General features: G+C 31.5%; 1 protein-coding gene across 1 annotated transcript in view; it reads right to left on the bottom strand.

Moving 5' to 3' along the window:
• LOC145322169 (uncharacterized) overlaps positions 1-17,224 on the bottom strand; it is a 36,500-nt gene that overhangs the window by 17,953 nt on the left and 1,323 nt on the right. Inside the window, exons 2-4 of the mRNA XM_080163999.1 lie at positions 14,595-14,932; positions 10,450-10,518; positions 9,906-9,959 (exon numbers count right to left, since the gene is read on the bottom strand). Of these exons, the coding sequence (XP_080020125.1) occupies positions 9,906-9,959; positions 10,450-10,518; positions 14,595-14,932 (461 nt within the window). The remainder of the gene's footprint in view (positions 1-9,905; positions 9,960-10,449; positions 10,519-14,594; positions 14,933-17,224) is intronic.

Genomic DNA, 17,224 nt, shown 5'->3' with positions numbered 1-17,224 from the left:
ACTTATATGAACATCGATCTTGTTGTAATTTCATCATATCATCACATAATAATCTAATATGTAAATTAATCCTTCTAACGGGGATAAAGAGAGTAGTACAAATTATATAAAGTAGTAATGTTTTTTTATCTGTAGCTTAAGAGTTCGATAACTTCTGAACCGATTCAGTTCTACATATTTATGAAAGCTTCTCAAATGTTTTAGGCTATTCAATTTTAGATTTAAGTCTGGTTTTTGGCTATTTTCGGCTCGTAGTTGTTATGAAAATAAGTGTTATGATATATAGAAATTAATATAATTGTTATTGCTACTAAAAAGTGGTTTGTGTAAAATATTTTATTTGTTTGGGAAGAAATGAAAGAAAAAAATTAAGATATTTGTATTCGTGTCACATCATATCTTGTAGAGAAAGGTAGAAACAAACTCTAAAACACATAAGATGTAACTTAGAAGATATAAAATGCATAAAAACTAGCAGTGTGTCTAACAGAAGCCACACAGTTTGACTATTGACTCAAGGGGCGTGGTGACGCTTCGGGCACAAGTCCTCTCCACGTCACCTTTCAACATACTCTGCGTTTTAAAGTGCAGAGTAACGCGCTCAATCGCCTAGGGTATCAACACCCATCAGACAACTAACCCTTTGATTGCACGACCTTTGTCTGAGAAGTCCTAACTGTGCATGGTAATGAGTTGCGCTTGTTTTGGGCCAAGGCATTCCCCATAATCTAACTATTTATTTCGCGCATCTGACATAGCAAAAGTAGGAACCATTTTTAACGTCTTCAGTTATGACGCGGTGTCGGACCGAGATTCGAACCTATCACCTTCCCGACGACGAGCGGATGCGCTACGTGTTGAGCCACGGTCACGGGTTAAGCCACACAGTTGGAGGAAAATCAGCTGCAGCCGCACACAGCCCCAGTCGGCTAAACAAAATCTAAGTCACCCTAAGCCTCATCTACGCAGCTGCCGGTTCCTGTAAATTAATCACCTCAAAACGTAACTTATTTAAGGAATATCCTAACCCAATTTAAAAAAAGAAAACTGAAAAATATTTCATGGAGCTATTTATATTTTTAGATTATTTATTTAAAAAACAAACCAGAAATAAAAATTTCATAGAAAAATTAAATTAACTTAATTAAAACTAAAATCTTTAGAAAAAAACAAATAAAGAAAATCTAAAATTAGAACAAATGTTTAATTTTTCCTTCTGGTTAATTTTTATTAAATTAATGGATATAGAATTACGTGGATATGATGACAGGGAAAAAATTGTAGCCAATTTAGGTTGCTAACATAAACATAATTTATTGGTAAGTTCGTTCATCCAGTAGCAGAGGAGGGGATGGGATAAAAAGTGAAAGAGAAGTAAATTTGCATTTCAGCAGTACAAACAGACATAATTTTAGACGGACAAAGATGAATGCTTATAAAGTACCTTCGCTACTAAACATTCAATTTTATAAAATGGGGGTGGGCGATTTAAAGGGAGAAGGAATGTGGATTGGCATCATAGAAGGAAAAACAGACAAAAGTTCAGACAAACAGAGACGAATACTTTTAGAGTAGCTTCGGTACTAATATTTAATTTAAGTTTAAATTAATATACCTATGACAATAAATACTTTGTGCCAATTGAATTATTTATGAAATGTCTAGGTATATGGAAAACAATTATTAAAATCGTATCAACTTTCCAAATAAACCTACTTGAAAATAAAATGTGAAAATGCTATATTAGTGCCTTATTTTAGCATGATAAAATCGTTCTATTTGTTTTAACCTTACAAGTGGATAACTCTACATATACACATTGGCTGGATGTCCAAAACTTCGATTAATTTGACCTTTGGAATGATTTTATATGTAGGTCTTATATTCAAAATAGTGTATTCCTAAGTCTATATGGTATGTACACTGAACAGATGTATACAGACAACTACCACCCTTCCCTTTTCAATGACCTTCTTCGTCTGCTTCTAAATTATTCTCTGCTACTTGGCTGTGTTAATATAAGCGACACCATTGGCTGATTTTCAATGACCCAATAGAAAGGTGGCACAAGGTGGTTGCGATGGTGAGATACAGTTATTTAACCCTTTCTTCCTCTAGTGTTTTACTCTAATGAACACTGTTACAATTGAGATAAGACTTAACAGGCAAGTCTTACATATTACTCATTATTCTTTTTTTTCTTTCTTACAGCTTTGCTGCCATTCATTCTTGTTAATAGATAACAAGGATGAAAACATCCAAAGGAGCAAAGTACAAAAAATCATGAAATGGACTAATTTTTCCATTATAAAATAAAAGAGAGAGAGAGAGAGAGAGAGTGAGAATATGCAAACACACAAAGAAAATTTCGAAAATTAGGTTTATGACTTTTGAAGCTTAACCGATAGACAAAACAATATATATAGATTATCTGCGCATATGTCATAGAAATCTTCACTGAAAATACAAAATGATCATCTTCAATACCAGCCGATAAAATCACATTTCTGTCATAGCGTTACGGACAAATAAAGTAAATTATAGAGTAGCTACAAAAAAACTGAATTGGAAAAAGCGGTTCTAAGAAGTAGATTATTACCAAAATATTCTTAAAGTAATTTATAAGTCTGATGTTATTATATTTGATGGAATTCAGGGACGTTAAGGGATGTGACAATGGACGTAAATTTAATGTACCCCTGCAAATCTGAACACAACATTAGATGAAATTATTGGTTGAAAAGTTTAGACACTAGGACTAAATTTTACCCTATTATAAACCATTATTAGCAGGGATCCAAAGGGGATAAGACAACGGCCGATAAATTGATGTTCATCCCCAATGATGGTAAACAAAATTACCCCTTCTGTATATTACAATTAGTGGTTGAAACCTTTGAGCTCTGGATGAGATGTGACAATGTACCCATGCATTTATGAACAAGCTGTATAAAATTATTGGATTAAATTATTCTAAACCATTATATTTTTTACCTATTGTCTTTTCCCTCCCTGGGAAGAATTGCATTATTGATTATAGATAATTATGTCTACATAAACTTTCATTCAATCCCTGTTAATCTTTTGGTGCTGTTGTTATATCAACATACGACTTAACTAAAGTCTTTTAATTGAATTTATCGCAGCGTATTATCCGCGGATATTAAAATAAAAATCACAAATTTAATACCAGTTTTGTAAACTCAGGGCTTCGGCCCTTTTGGGGCTAGCAAAAGTTGTTTTGATCTTACAATTTTTCATTTTAATATCCGCGGAAAGCTGTCTATTATACGATACGATAGAAAACTATTCTTAATCTTTAATGCTTACAATTGGAAATGAAATATCTTTCGACGTTATTCTCAATACATTTTGACGGACAATGTTCGATTTAATCAATGGTTCTTTCATCAAGATTCTTCCAGATTCAAATATTGTTTTTGAAATTGATAATGTCCATTAAGAAGCTTTAAACCTCAATACAAAGCTACTCTACAATCTACGTGTATTTGTCTGTTAGTCGGTAACATGTCTAAGATTTAGAGCTTTACCATGTGTTAATTATCCTTCGCTTGGAAGTAGAGAAGATAGTGTATCACAAACTTTGTCCATATGTCTGTGCGCCGTGCGGCAAAAGGAACCTTTCACAGACCTTCAATTTTTCTGTCCCCCCCTGTTCGACTTTTTTCCCTATTTAACCAAATGTTTTGTTTTTGTGTGCTTCGCTACTTATGTTGTCATCCTTGTTTCTTTTATTCTAATTGTCTTTTAAAGTTTTGTGTTTGTACTGCTTTAGACATTTTTGTGTGTGAAGCTTTTGTACTAGAAAACATCTTAATTATAAGAAAAAAAAGTTTTGAAACTGTCAATGACAGATGAATTAAGAAACTTTGCTTTATTATTTAATTTCCTTGTTAATTTCTCAGAAAAAAAACAAGGATAACGACATCCATAAGTAGCGAAGGACATAAAAATAATTAACGTACAACCGGACAAAGTAAGTTAGATAGAAGATATTCAGTTTTCCAAATAAAAGAAAAGCCATGACAAAAAGACTGGTGGACTTGGATAAATCATACACTGGATGCTTATTGATACATAGAATTTCACAACAATTTCAGCTGTCCATCTTAAATAGCAGCAGTGAAAATCATATTTCTGCCATATAAATACGGATAGGTGGACAGACAAAATGAAGTATAGAGTAGCTTATAGCTACTAAAAACTTTATTTCATAACTTTATTAATATTTATTTGTCTTCAAAAACATATCTCATTGTTATTATAGAAAATCCTTAAAGATTTTCTATGCTAGCCTAGAAATAAGAGGCCCCTTAGCTTTACATAAAAGAAATGTAGTATATGTTAGCCTTATATTTATCTAAGACAAGATTAGGTAAAGATTTGTTTAATGCCATACCCATTTTATTTTAGAGATGTGCCTTAACCCATATCCTTTCGCGTGCCTGTATAGATTGCTTTGTTTTTTTTTGTAACCGACACCCGCCCTCCAAAATAAAAAAATAAATAAAACCAGTTTCTTTTGTCCGTTCTCTCAAAAGCCGATCGACATTTAAAATTGATATTTTCATATCTATTTTCATATTCCTGTATTCCTGACGACCAATCGCCAATATTTTGATGGCGTGCATTTACTTCCGCAAATCAAGCATTTTATTTAATCACTAGCGGATACGCCCCTAGAAGAGGGGTGAAGACACCCTCTCCAAAAATAGTTTAAAACCTTCCTTCACTGTAAAGAAGAACAATATCGGTTCAGCGGTTAGCGAGATCCTTCGGGACAGACAAAAAACGCTTACTACTTTATATAATAGGATATGAATCGCATAATATTACAACAGCACATAAGTACATTTCGCTCTCACCATTAAACGACCCTAAACATTTGCTACTAGCTGCGCCCCTAGCATCTAGAGTGCTCTGTAGTTAATGGGGTAGATAGGAGGCAGAAATAGTCTTAAATCATCCAAAGGATTAAATTTGAAATCATCCTAGGACCTATGTGAAGCTTCCCTATATAAGAGAACTCAATCAGTATAGTGGTTATTGAAATTTATTACATAAAAACCTTACTTCTTTTTATAATAGGATTGTGTCTTTTTGCGATTATGAAACACAGTGCTACATGCGATCCGAGATTTTTTTCCCTAAACCTCACCAATAACCAGGGTTAGGTTGGGCAAAAGGTCTCGTAAGATTATCTCAAATTTTTGGGCGTGGCGGGCCGAAAACCGTAAAAAAATGACCTAAAAATGCCAACGGTCCCATTTCACCGAAAAAAATCCATCAAAAATGGAAATATGCGGAAGTGAATATTTCCTATTTTGGTTGCATGTGACAAAATTGATTAACAATATCTGGTTTCATTATAAATATCTAGCTCTATGTACTAGGGTTGGGCCGTATACAGGCTCACCTTGATTTGGCGCACCATTGAAATGATTTAAAGATCCAGCTAAGAACGCTTGTTAAAATTTGGCTATTTGTTATAGCAACATAAGATTTAAGGTCATGGTGTTATTGCTAGAATGGGAGCATGTACACTGTGTTCCAGAAAAGCCAAAAAATGACAAAAAATCATAGCAAGTGTATATTTTAAAATTTTGACGAAATTTTATTTAAGTAGCAATAAGTATCCATATATCTTTCAATGTAATGACGAAATTTTGAATATCTCCATCCTGGTTGGCACAGGATGCCAGCAGACCTGGCAGGGTCATACAGGTATAGGCAAAAATATTTTGTTTGCCTTAAACTAAGCATTTTAAGTTACCAAATACTAAAATATCCTATACTAGTACATACCAATATGAAATTTAAGTGTTTAAGTCAATTTCAGGGTCCAGGTATGATCCTGCAGGTCCTGATCCCTCAGAAATCTTAAAACAGCTCTTGAGACCGCAATTTTTTACCTATAGACTTCAAATTTTAAACATAAGCTTTTCTAACAAGTATGTATGACCTACTGAAACTATATGAAAATCTGCCGCCGTTTTACCGCCGCCGCCGAAATTTATATTTTGAGATTTCTAATCTAAAGTTTACATACAGATAAGCCTATCTCTTATTTATTTTCTGTGTGTAAATGTAGGGAGGGAGGGGACAATGGGCTGTTTATTTTAATAGTCCCCAAATTCACAAATAGCGTTTTTTTATTTGTAGGCATAACAATTTGTGGGACTTTTATTGAATTTTGATTGGTTGGTTTATTAGTTGAGTTTCCAAACGTTTCAATCACTAATTGTAATTTAAAGAAGGGCCAATTTTGTGTATTAGCATTGAGAATGTACATTAATTTCTCAGCCATTGTATAATCCCTATAAATCTCTGATATAAGACTTTCATTTTATTTTCAATTTACTTGAAAGGAAGCATTTTCTATCTTAAACAATACAAATTCTACTTGTCTTTTTGAAAGCACCTTTGGAAAAAGGTTGCTTAATATAAGTGTGAAGGGAGTAAATAATGCTAATTAAATAAGAATATATATTTGAACTAGGAAACCACATAAAATTTTTTAAACTTTTAGCTTTATTGGGTTTAGATGTGGATATAAGTGGGGCATTACCCTCCCCCCCCCCCCCAATAAAAAGGTAAAATAGTTCAAATAAGAGCCTAGACATTTAGGGATAATCTTTATTTAAAACTTTTCTTTACTTTTAGTTTAATTGATTATGTGTTGGAAATAAGTAGCAAAATAAATTACTTTTATATCTTAAAAATTGTTATTTTTTATAGACCCAGTATCTTTAGGGCTTAAAAAAACAAACTTCGCATACCTTCGCATACACAGGGTAAAGTTCTCTGATATTGTACATACATTTAATATCACCATGTAAGAGGATTTGCTTGGACTCTTTTGGTCTTAAAAGATCTGGAACCAAACTTAAAATTTTCATTAGAAGAAAATTGTCTATTTTACAGAAATCGAGTATGCTAAGAAAACCATCTACAATTACAACAAAAAATGGAGATTTGACTTCTTTCAAAGGCTAAACGTATAAATTATTACATACTGATTCCAAAAATATATAATACTTAAATATAGCTTTAAAAATAAGGGGTCCACATTGATTTGAAATGTAGTTTAGTTGACCTTAAAAATAGTTGTTTACAATGATGAAAAGGAACTTAATTCCATACCTCTGGTATAATTACACGTAAAATTCTTATTTTTCATAGTAAAGAGCTAATTCTTTCGGCTTTATTTCCCAAAACTTGTGTATATTACTAAACAATTGTTTAAAAGTGTATTTTCCAAAATGTAAAAAACGATTTTTTGTCACCCGTGGAACATAGTGATGTAGTAGTATAAATATTTGTTATGACAGGCGTAAAATATTGAAATTAAAAGTCAACAAAATACATCCAGTTCAATGATTATATATTTTTATGTAAAGTTTACTTTTTTTCGGAAATTGTATATTTAGCCGGATACCAGATATTAAAGTAGCATAAAATCTTTTTTTTATATCCGGTTCAATGATGATTTATTTTTATGTACTATATGTAAAGTTTACTTTTCTTCGGAAATTGTATATTTAGTAGCGCAGCTACTATATAATTAAGATATTTCAGACGACATTTCTTTCTACCTTAAAGCCAATTTGTTTATGTTCATATTTGGTCTAATTTAAGTTACAGTCTGTATGTATTTTTATAATTAACTGTTTTCATTTTAAATTATTGCTACGCAATGTTAGGAGAAAATAGTTCTTGTTAGTAGCTAAGGTAATTAAAAATTCACTGTTTCTGTCTGTCCGTTCGTGAGTCCGTATTAATATGGGGAAAATTAAATTTCTAGGCTGCTATTTTGGATAGACGGCTGTTATTTTGTGAAGATTCTCTATATAAATGCACATCCAGTATAACATTTACTTGGTCCATAGGTTTTGTCAGTCATGCTAAAATGATTTAAAATATTAAAACATAAAAACGCATGTGTTTGATTTCTGGATTTTTTCTAATAAGTTTATTCTTGATTAATAACCCATGGAGGGAGTGGTTAATGGGCAATACTCCCCAAAGTTTTATATTACCGTTTTCTTATACGTTGGCTAACAACCTTGGGGACTATTATTAAATTTTAATCGGTTGATTCACCAAGTTGAGTGTCCAAAGTTTCAACTACTAATTGTAATCTACAGAAGGGGTAATTTTGTGTATTATCATTGGTGATGTATATCAATTTATCGGCCATTGTCCCATAGATTCCTGTTAATAACGACATAACATCTCATCCTTAAATATTTTTTCTACATTTTCATCCATGAGTTTTTTGTGATGCGCTTCTTATGGATGTTTAGATCCTTGTTGTTCGAAAAGTTATATCAAATTAAGAACTTGGTAAAAAATTATTTTCATTAGTTTCTCTGGAGAAATCTAATTAAATGTTTTCCATCAAATATATTTTATCCTTTCCTATCAATCTGGTGTCTACCTTTCTTCTATTTTCTTTTATTTAGCACCGGAATCTAACACAAAGGGAGGGGACATTGGGCTGTTTATTACACTAGTCCCAAAGGTTTCATGAAAACGTTTCTTATTTGTTGGCTTAACAGCTTTGGGGACTTTAATTACATTCTGATTGTTTGCTTCATTAGGTTTAGTGTGCAAACATTTCAATCACTAATTGTATTCTATAGAATGAGTAATTTTGTGTAACATCATTGGGGATATATATCAATTTATCGGTCATTGCCTTATCCTTTTGATCCCTGGATATTTTACTGTTTAAAATAAAAGATGTAAAATTAAGGTATTAGGTATGAAGGGTAATTGCAGGGATCTAAAGGGATAAAACAATGATGATAAATTGATGTTTATCTCCAATAGTAATGAACAAAATTACTCCTCCCATAAATTAAAATTAATGGTGGACACGGGTAGCTATACCCTCCCTGGATATTTTACTGTTTGAAATAAAGGATGTAAAATATAGGTATTATGAGGATTAATTTCAGGGATCTAAAGGGAAAAGACAATAGACAATAAATTGATGTTTATCTCCTACAATAATAAACAAAATTACATGTAGATCAAAATTAATTTTCAAAATATTATCACACTGCTAGCTTGATCCTACCATCAATATTAAATAAAAATACCCAAAGTTTTGAGCCAACAAACTAGAAATGGGTTTACAAAACCTTGGTTACCAGTGAAATTTACAGATTATTGTCCCCTCCTCCCTGGATGTTTTGTGAATTGAAATAAAGAATAGTTATTGCTCGCATCGTATTATAATCAGTTTCCCGCGGATGTAGAATGTACAATTATAACATTAAAACCAGTTTTTTTAGACCCGAGGTGCCGAAGGCACAGGCTAAAAAAACTGGTTTTAATCTTATGGTTGCACATTTTTATATTCGTAGAAAGCTGGATATTCAATGATGATAGACATAGTTTTTTCGTATGGATGAGAACCGGTTCCTTTCCACTAGATTCGAATGAATACGAAAATGTAGAATTATGATATTTTGAGGGATAGTTGTATGAAGGTTGTGGGTTGTGGGTTGTACTCTACAATTCTATTCAAACTCAAAGTTTATGACAGGGATAACTGTAAATAAAAAAAAACATAATTCTACCTGTTACTTTGTGGTTTAGGCTGAGGGGAGTATATCTCCTACCTGTTACTATGTGGTATAGGCTGAGGATAAGATATTTCCTACCTGTTACTTTGTGGTATAGGCTGAGGATAAGATATTTTCTACCTGTTACTTTGTGGTATAGGCTGAGGATAAGATATTTTCTACCTGTTACTTTGTGGTATAGGCTGAGGATAAGATATTTTCTACCTGTTACTTTGTGGTATAGGCTGAGGATAAGATATTTTCTACCTGTTACTGTTTGGTATAGGCTGAGGATAAGATATTTTCTACCTGTTACTGTTTGGTATAGGCTGAGAGGAAGGATAACTCAACTGATCTTGAAATCTAAAATTGAAATCAAAAGCTTTATATACTATAGGGCAAAATACTTATGGACCATATTTGAATGAAATATATTCATACAGGGATCTTAAAGCATTAGACAATGGAGATAAAATTATGTACATTCCAAATTATGATACACAAAATTACTTTGGATTTAGATTAGAGATCGACATTAGAACTGTATTTTGTACAACACAATCTGATTTAATATTAATCCAACGAAAGAGAGATTTTGTTTACAAAACTTGGAAGGTAGATCTTAGCACAGTAGAGGACACAAGATTAATAAAATTTATTCTAAGAATCTATAATATATGTTATACCTACTTACAGACACACACATTCTATCTATATCTCTCTTTCCGCTCTCTCAATATCTATAAACTATTATATAATATATCGTGTTTGAGCTGCCAAATTGCAGAAAATTTGCCACTAATGGCGGCTAAATTGTGACGACTCAGCCCATTTTCTAAATATTATCACGCACCTGAAATTTTGTTTTCTGAAAGTTGGAGTTCTTGGCACAAGGGTGTTACTGTTCATAGTTGTTGTACTTCTACAAATAAAACGTACATAAAATTACTATTACATGGATCTTGCACATCAGCTTATACTAACAACGAAATTACTTCGAAAAAAAATCATGAAACCAGTATGTGGTTTTCAGCTGTCTTTGGTGCAACCTCTTTATCTCCCCCCCCGGGCCCCCCCCCCCCCCCAATATTGTTTTAGTTTTTTTTTGTTAGCTATACCTGTAAACCTATTGGCGGGTTAAAATAACGACCCCCCACCCCCATTCCCTTCCCTTCTAATAAATGAACGATCTGACCAATAAGTAATGTTCATTTTAGCAAGCTAGATTGATGACAATTTTAAACTTGCCATAATATCCACGTATTTTTACATCCATTTTAAAATATACTTAAAAACATTAGACTGACTAAATTATTAAAAGTCTTAATTAATTTTTTTGTCATAATCTTACATCTGATTTTAATAAGAAATGAAGACATTTGCTATTATCACTTAGTAACTAAAATAGTTTGCTTTTCTTTTTTTATGTTATTTCTACTGCACTACTTAAGAATTTAATGACTATTTTACTTCTTTTGCAGAAAAAATGCATATATTTTACATTCAAACTTGATGTATGCATAAATCAAGTAAAGTATGTGCTTAGAATGACAGAAAAAATCTGCTTTAGAGTGAAATAAAGGAAGATATATATTTTTCACTTTTAATGTTCTAGAAGGGGGGGGGGGGAGGTAAGTCATTGTTGGATAGAAGTTTATGAAATGTCCAAAACAGAAAAATGGGATTATATTCCTCCACCGCAAAATTTTCGAGGCAATTTGTTATGTAAGTGTAGGACATCTGAAAATTTTTTTTATAATAGTACCTCCATTACACTACCTCTTTGGACATTGTTGATAGTTGGATAAAATGATAGGGCAAATTAAGTTAATGATATAAATTTCCGTAATTGACGACTAGAAAGGAAAAAAAGAAACAATTTTCAATTTAATCTATTCCCTTCTCTCTGTAAGGAAAAAGATATTATTCCAATGTTTAAGTGGCTGCTGTCAAGATGAAACCAAGAATATGAATACCAAATGAGAAATCTTGCGGTATGATACATGTTTTTTTTCTCTTTTACTAATATTTATAAACCAGCATATCTTGTTTCATAAAGCTTAATCCATGAGCAGCTTATAGCATCTCCAAAAAAGTGGAGACAATATATACCTAAGTCCATATTAGATTTTAAGTGTATAAAGAGATATATTTATGATTTTATAGTTTAATGAATGAATTTCTTTTTCCAGTATATACCCTCTTGATGAAAACAGTAAAAGTGTCTGACTATGACGTCAGAAAAAATTAACAATTAACCAATGAGAAGCCAGTATTCACAATGTTAAAATATATAGCGGCCTCTCATTGGTTAATTGTTAATTTTTTCTGACGTCATAGTCAGACACTTTTACTGTGTTCCCTCTTAAATAGAAACTATTCTTAGACATACTTAGATATCATGTACAGCATCGTATAACAAACAATTTTCTACAAATACTAAATTAAAAATTAGCACTAACAAATCTGTTTTTAATCATGTAATTTTTTATGGAGTGGGGACAAAACACCTAATTTAAAAATGCCTAACTAAAAATGCCTAACTAAGTTTAAAAATACCTAATGTTAAAAACACCTACGTTAAAAACACCTAATTTATAAATGCCTAATTTATAAATGCCTAATTTAAAAACGCCTAACTAAAAATGCCTAACTAAAAATACCTAATTTTAAAAATGTCTAATATTAAAAACGCCTAATTTAAAAATACCTAATTCTAAACTATCTAAACGCCTAATTTAACAATGCCTAATTCTAAATATCTATTTTTGTCACTAAAATACTTAAAATTTTGATAACATTAATCCAATTGACTGAAGGATCTCGCTAGTCATTGAACCAATATGGTTCATCTTTACAATGAAGCTTCCCGTAGGTCATGGTTTAAAACGCTTTTGGGGAGGTTACAATCACTTTCCAATGAGAAATCGCCCTTTCAAAAAATCCCCCCCCCCTTCCCTCTGTTTTTTATATTTCTTTAATCTTTCTTTATAAAACTAGAACTAAAATGGGGGATGGTCAGGTCAACTATCACCCCTCAAGAAAGTGACGCTATGGCTACTTAGGTTAAGGAAAAAACCAATAAAAATTCATTTTCTTTGTCCTCCAACCTTTGATTTTACTAATTAATTTATTTCTCATTAGTCATGTGAGGTGCCACAAACTAATCATAAAATTTTATTTTTAAAAGCAAAGCTTTTCTATAATTAGGGTCGGTCAAACCGTACGTCCGTCCAGTTTTCTATTTCAAATTATATTTTGAAATTTTGGAGGTGGGTTGTAACCCCTTCCCCCCCCCCACACTTATTGAATTTCCCTCCGCACTGCAATCGCTCCTAGAGGACTCTAGGGGGCGTAGCTGCCGATTTAATATGTTCAACAACAGTTTTAAGATATGCTTAAAATTAGGTTTTTTTAAATTAGGTATTTTAAAATTAGGTATTTTTAAACTTAGGTATTTATAGTTAGGTGTTTATAAAAATTAGGCATTTTTAAAATTAGGTGTTTTGTCACATTAGGCATTTTTAAAATTAGGTATTTTTAAATTAGACATTTTTAAATTAGGTATTTATAAATTAGGTGTTTTGTCACATTAGACATTTATAAAATTAGGCATTTTTAAATTAGGTATTTTTAAATTAGGTGTTTTGTCCCCACTCCATTTTTTATTTTGATATTAGTGAAAAGCTGTTTATAATACAATGTGAATAAAGGTAGTGAGACAAGAGAGGTAATGTCTGATTGAGCCAATAGGAGAATCCCATCGGAACCTATATTAAATCTCATTGGTTGAAATTGTGTACACATTTCATTACGAATGCATGTTTTTCTAATTTCATACATAGATAAAAGTCAGCTGTAAACAATATCATTTTTAAGGATCGAATATTCAATTATTTGGAGTCTCAGACTTTGGGTACTGGCTTAATGAGAATGTGTAATATTTTAGCAGGTTCTGACTGACTTTGGGTGCTATCACATCAAATGCCGCTAACTCGCTTTTTAGTTTTGAATTTAGCAGACAAGTATCAATCAACTTAATTTGTTATGATGTGGCTGGTTTTAACATTTTTTTTCTCCAGAGAATATCATTTCATAGATAAAAACTTTATTGTGATATTTGTGTAATTAGCAGTCTAAGAACCATTCAAATTTAGTGTTATGGGGTTATGTTATTGGGTTGAACGGGTTCCTTGGAGATTTTTCTAGTAATTAATTAATGGTTACGTCAATCTGATGTGCTGGTAATCTTATTTTCAAATGAATGTTTTTTTTCTGGGAACTTTTTTCTTATTTTATAGTTTTCTAAATTTTATTAACACACCCTTTAAAATTTCCTTAATATTTTGTGGATAAATCTGGATTTCATGGTCTTTCAGCGAAAACTCTTAATTTGAATTAATTGCCCATTGTCCCCTCCCTTACTCCCTGATTAATTACCTATACATTTGAGAAAAATCAAAGTAAAAATTCAAAACGTAATATTTTGAATAGAATTTACTAAATTATCTTTAAATACTTTGTTAATATCAAACTGCTTTTGTAATTATAGTAGAATCATTAATCTTATTCTTTAATAAGTTTTGATTATTTCCATTAATTCATAATAAAACTTCTAATTACATTTATAAAAAGACAATTATATTTCTCTCTTAAGTTGTATTAATAATTAAAAAGTTTTTATGAAGGAGGAAAATGTTTGTCAATATTTGTGCACCAACTTTAATATGGAATTACAAAAGAATAAAAACTTTTTAGTGTTATAATTTTTATAATCTAGCACAGCTACTATTTGTGTAACTGTTGTATGTTCATTTCACCGGATCTTTATAACGTTTAGAATGTTAAGTTAATAATATTCTTGTCAATATGGCATCTACAGATCTATTACTGTATTATAGCTTACTGTTTTTCAAACGGATAAATGGCAATCTGTTAAAAGTATTGACTGACATTCATAGCCATAAAGTTACTATGCTACTCGATAATTATATTTACCTTAAATCTGTCAGGTGGTTGTCTACTGGTAAAAAATTTGGATTTTGATTGGAGGTGCGAACATAGAGGAGATTTCTATTCTCTTTAAATTCACCTCCTCCATTATTGGAAAAATCTGTATTCTCATTGGTCAATCCTGATGTGATCAGCTGCTTGGTGGAATTGGAGTTTTCTGTGCTCTGATTGGAGGGATTTAACGAATCAGAATTGGCTTGTAACGGTTGCCAACTATTCTCTGATTGGTTAATGTTTGTGTTGTCTTCATGAATGTGTGGATCTTCTTCAGGTGGAAAGATTATGGTGGGTACCCGAAGTTCTGTTACAGAATCTGGACTTGGCTGAAATAAAAAAAGTACTTTTTTCAAACAAATAAAGATAACTTTAAGCACCCTATTATATAAAGTAGTAAGAATTTTTTGTCTGAAGCTAAGGATCTCGCTGAACATTTGACCGATATGGTACTCCTTGAAAATGGAGGTTCATGACTAATTAAGTTATATACCTTAAATGCCACTAGAATTTGAATTTAAACTAATATAGATTTTTTAGTATTTTGGAAATTTATGTTTATTTTCCTAAAGTAAATAGGGAATAAGACAGGTTGCTAATTGATAAATATATGGTGCATTATTTGCCAAATGTACCACTTTTCTGCACTACCTCTCCGATTTTGTTAAAACTCTATATTTTGGTCCGTTGGGTGATTCAAGGATGCTGGATGGCCAAAAAAAAGTTTCAGAGTCCCTGGATGTCTAGATATCTAGCTATCTATGAAGGTAGGTAACAAAAATTTAAAAAACACCCATTTTTTCACAATTTTAAAAATAAATTTTTTCATCAATCTTACATCCAACCTATACATTTTATACACCAAAATGATCGTTTATTCATGTAAAAAGCGCACATAATGCTATTTTGGCCAAAACTCTAATTTTACAGGGTGTCCAACAAAAAGTGTATTTTGGATATCTAGCGTAATACCCAAAATACCTGTCTGAAAAAAATCATTTTTTTTGGCTTAAATCCTGTGTTTTATCTGTGGGCATATGTGGTATATAACGGTTCGGAGGACCCGGGACTTTAAGGTTCTCAAATTTCATTTTGGGACACCCTGTAAATGTGATTTTTGTGTCTGTAGAGCTAAAACTTGGTCCAAATTGGCTATTTTTTTTCAAATTACTCTAATATGTGTCTTAGTATGTTTGGCCATAGTGTTTTCTGACCAGATCAATATTTTCCTATTTTTTGGACACCCTGTATTTTCAAAAAAAGAGAAAAAAAATTTTGTTTTTTTTAAATTTTTTTTTCTATTTTTAAGTTACTTAAAACTGTCATATAGATACGGATTTTGACTAATAACAATAATATTTGCCTATTTTACAAATTTTTACACTTTTGGGACACCCTGTGCATGTTTTTAAAAAATGATGGTTTTTGCCCATTTTTGGGAGGAAGGAGTCGTTTTAGGGCCATAGACTATTTCTTCATTTTTGTAGAACTTTTCAAGATACATCATTTGTTATTTATGCAAAAAGCGCAAAATCCGAACCGTTTTGCCGTTATTCACTGCCAAAGGCGGAATTTTTTACGTTTTTTGCCGTTCCCGAGGTTCTAATGGGCATTTAAGGTAGGAAGACGTTGATTTTTCAAGATAACTGTGAAATACTTTTATTTAGGCATTTTAATTTACTAAATTTCATGTGAAGTCAAATTTTTTGTGCAGCTAACCGTTTTTCGTTGAGATGGATTTCACTTGTTAAAACAAGAAAATGAAGTGAATATAATATAAATAATTGCTATAACATAAGTAATAAAAGAAACATAAACCATGTGCATTTGAAATTCCTTTTGACAAAAATCGGTTGGATATACAAAAATTTTTACTTCACATGAAATTTAGTAAATTAAAATGCCTAAATAAAAGTATTTCACAGTTATCTTAAAAAATCAACGTCTTCCTACCTCAAATGCCCATTAGAACCTCGGGAACGGCAAAAAACGTGAAAAATTCCGCCTGTGCCAGTGAATAACGGCAAAACGGTTCGCTTTTTGCGCTTTTTGCATAAATAACAAATGATGTATCTTGAAAAGTTCTAAAACGACTCCTTCCTCCCAAAAATGGGCAAAAACCATCATTTTTTAAAAACATGCACAGGGTGTCCCAAAAGTGTAAAAATTTGTAAAATAGGCAAATATTATTGTTATAAGTTAAAATCTGTATCTATATGACAGTTTTAAGTAACTTAAAAATAGAAAAAAAAAATTAAAAAAAACTAAATTTTTTTCTCCCTTTTTTTTTAAATACAGGGTGTCCAAAAAATAGGAAAATATTGATCTGGTCAGAAAACACTATGGCCAAACATACTTAGACACATATTAGAGTAATTTGAAAAAAATAGCCAATTTGGACCAAGTTTTAGCTCTACGGACACAAAAATCACATTTACAGGGTGTCCCAAAATGAAATTTGACAACCTTAAAGTCCCGGGTCCTCCGAACCGTTATATACCACATATGCCCACAGATAAAACACAGGATTTAAGCCAAAAAAAATGATTTTTAAAATTGTGAAAAAATGGGTGTTTTTTAAATTTTTGTTACCTACCTTCATAGATAGCTAGATATCTAGA

This window comes from Acartia tonsa, chromosome 6 (genome assembly GCF_053477335.1).
Source record: "Acartia tonsa isolate MP-2025a chromosome 6, ASM5347733v1, whole genome shotgun sequence".
Lineage (NCBI taxonomy): Eukaryota > Metazoa > Arthropoda > Copepoda > Calanoida > Acartiidae > Acartia > Acartia tonsa.
The sequence above is the reverse complement of the archived record's forward strand: the minus strand, read 5'-3'. Positions and strand labels throughout refer to the sequence as shown.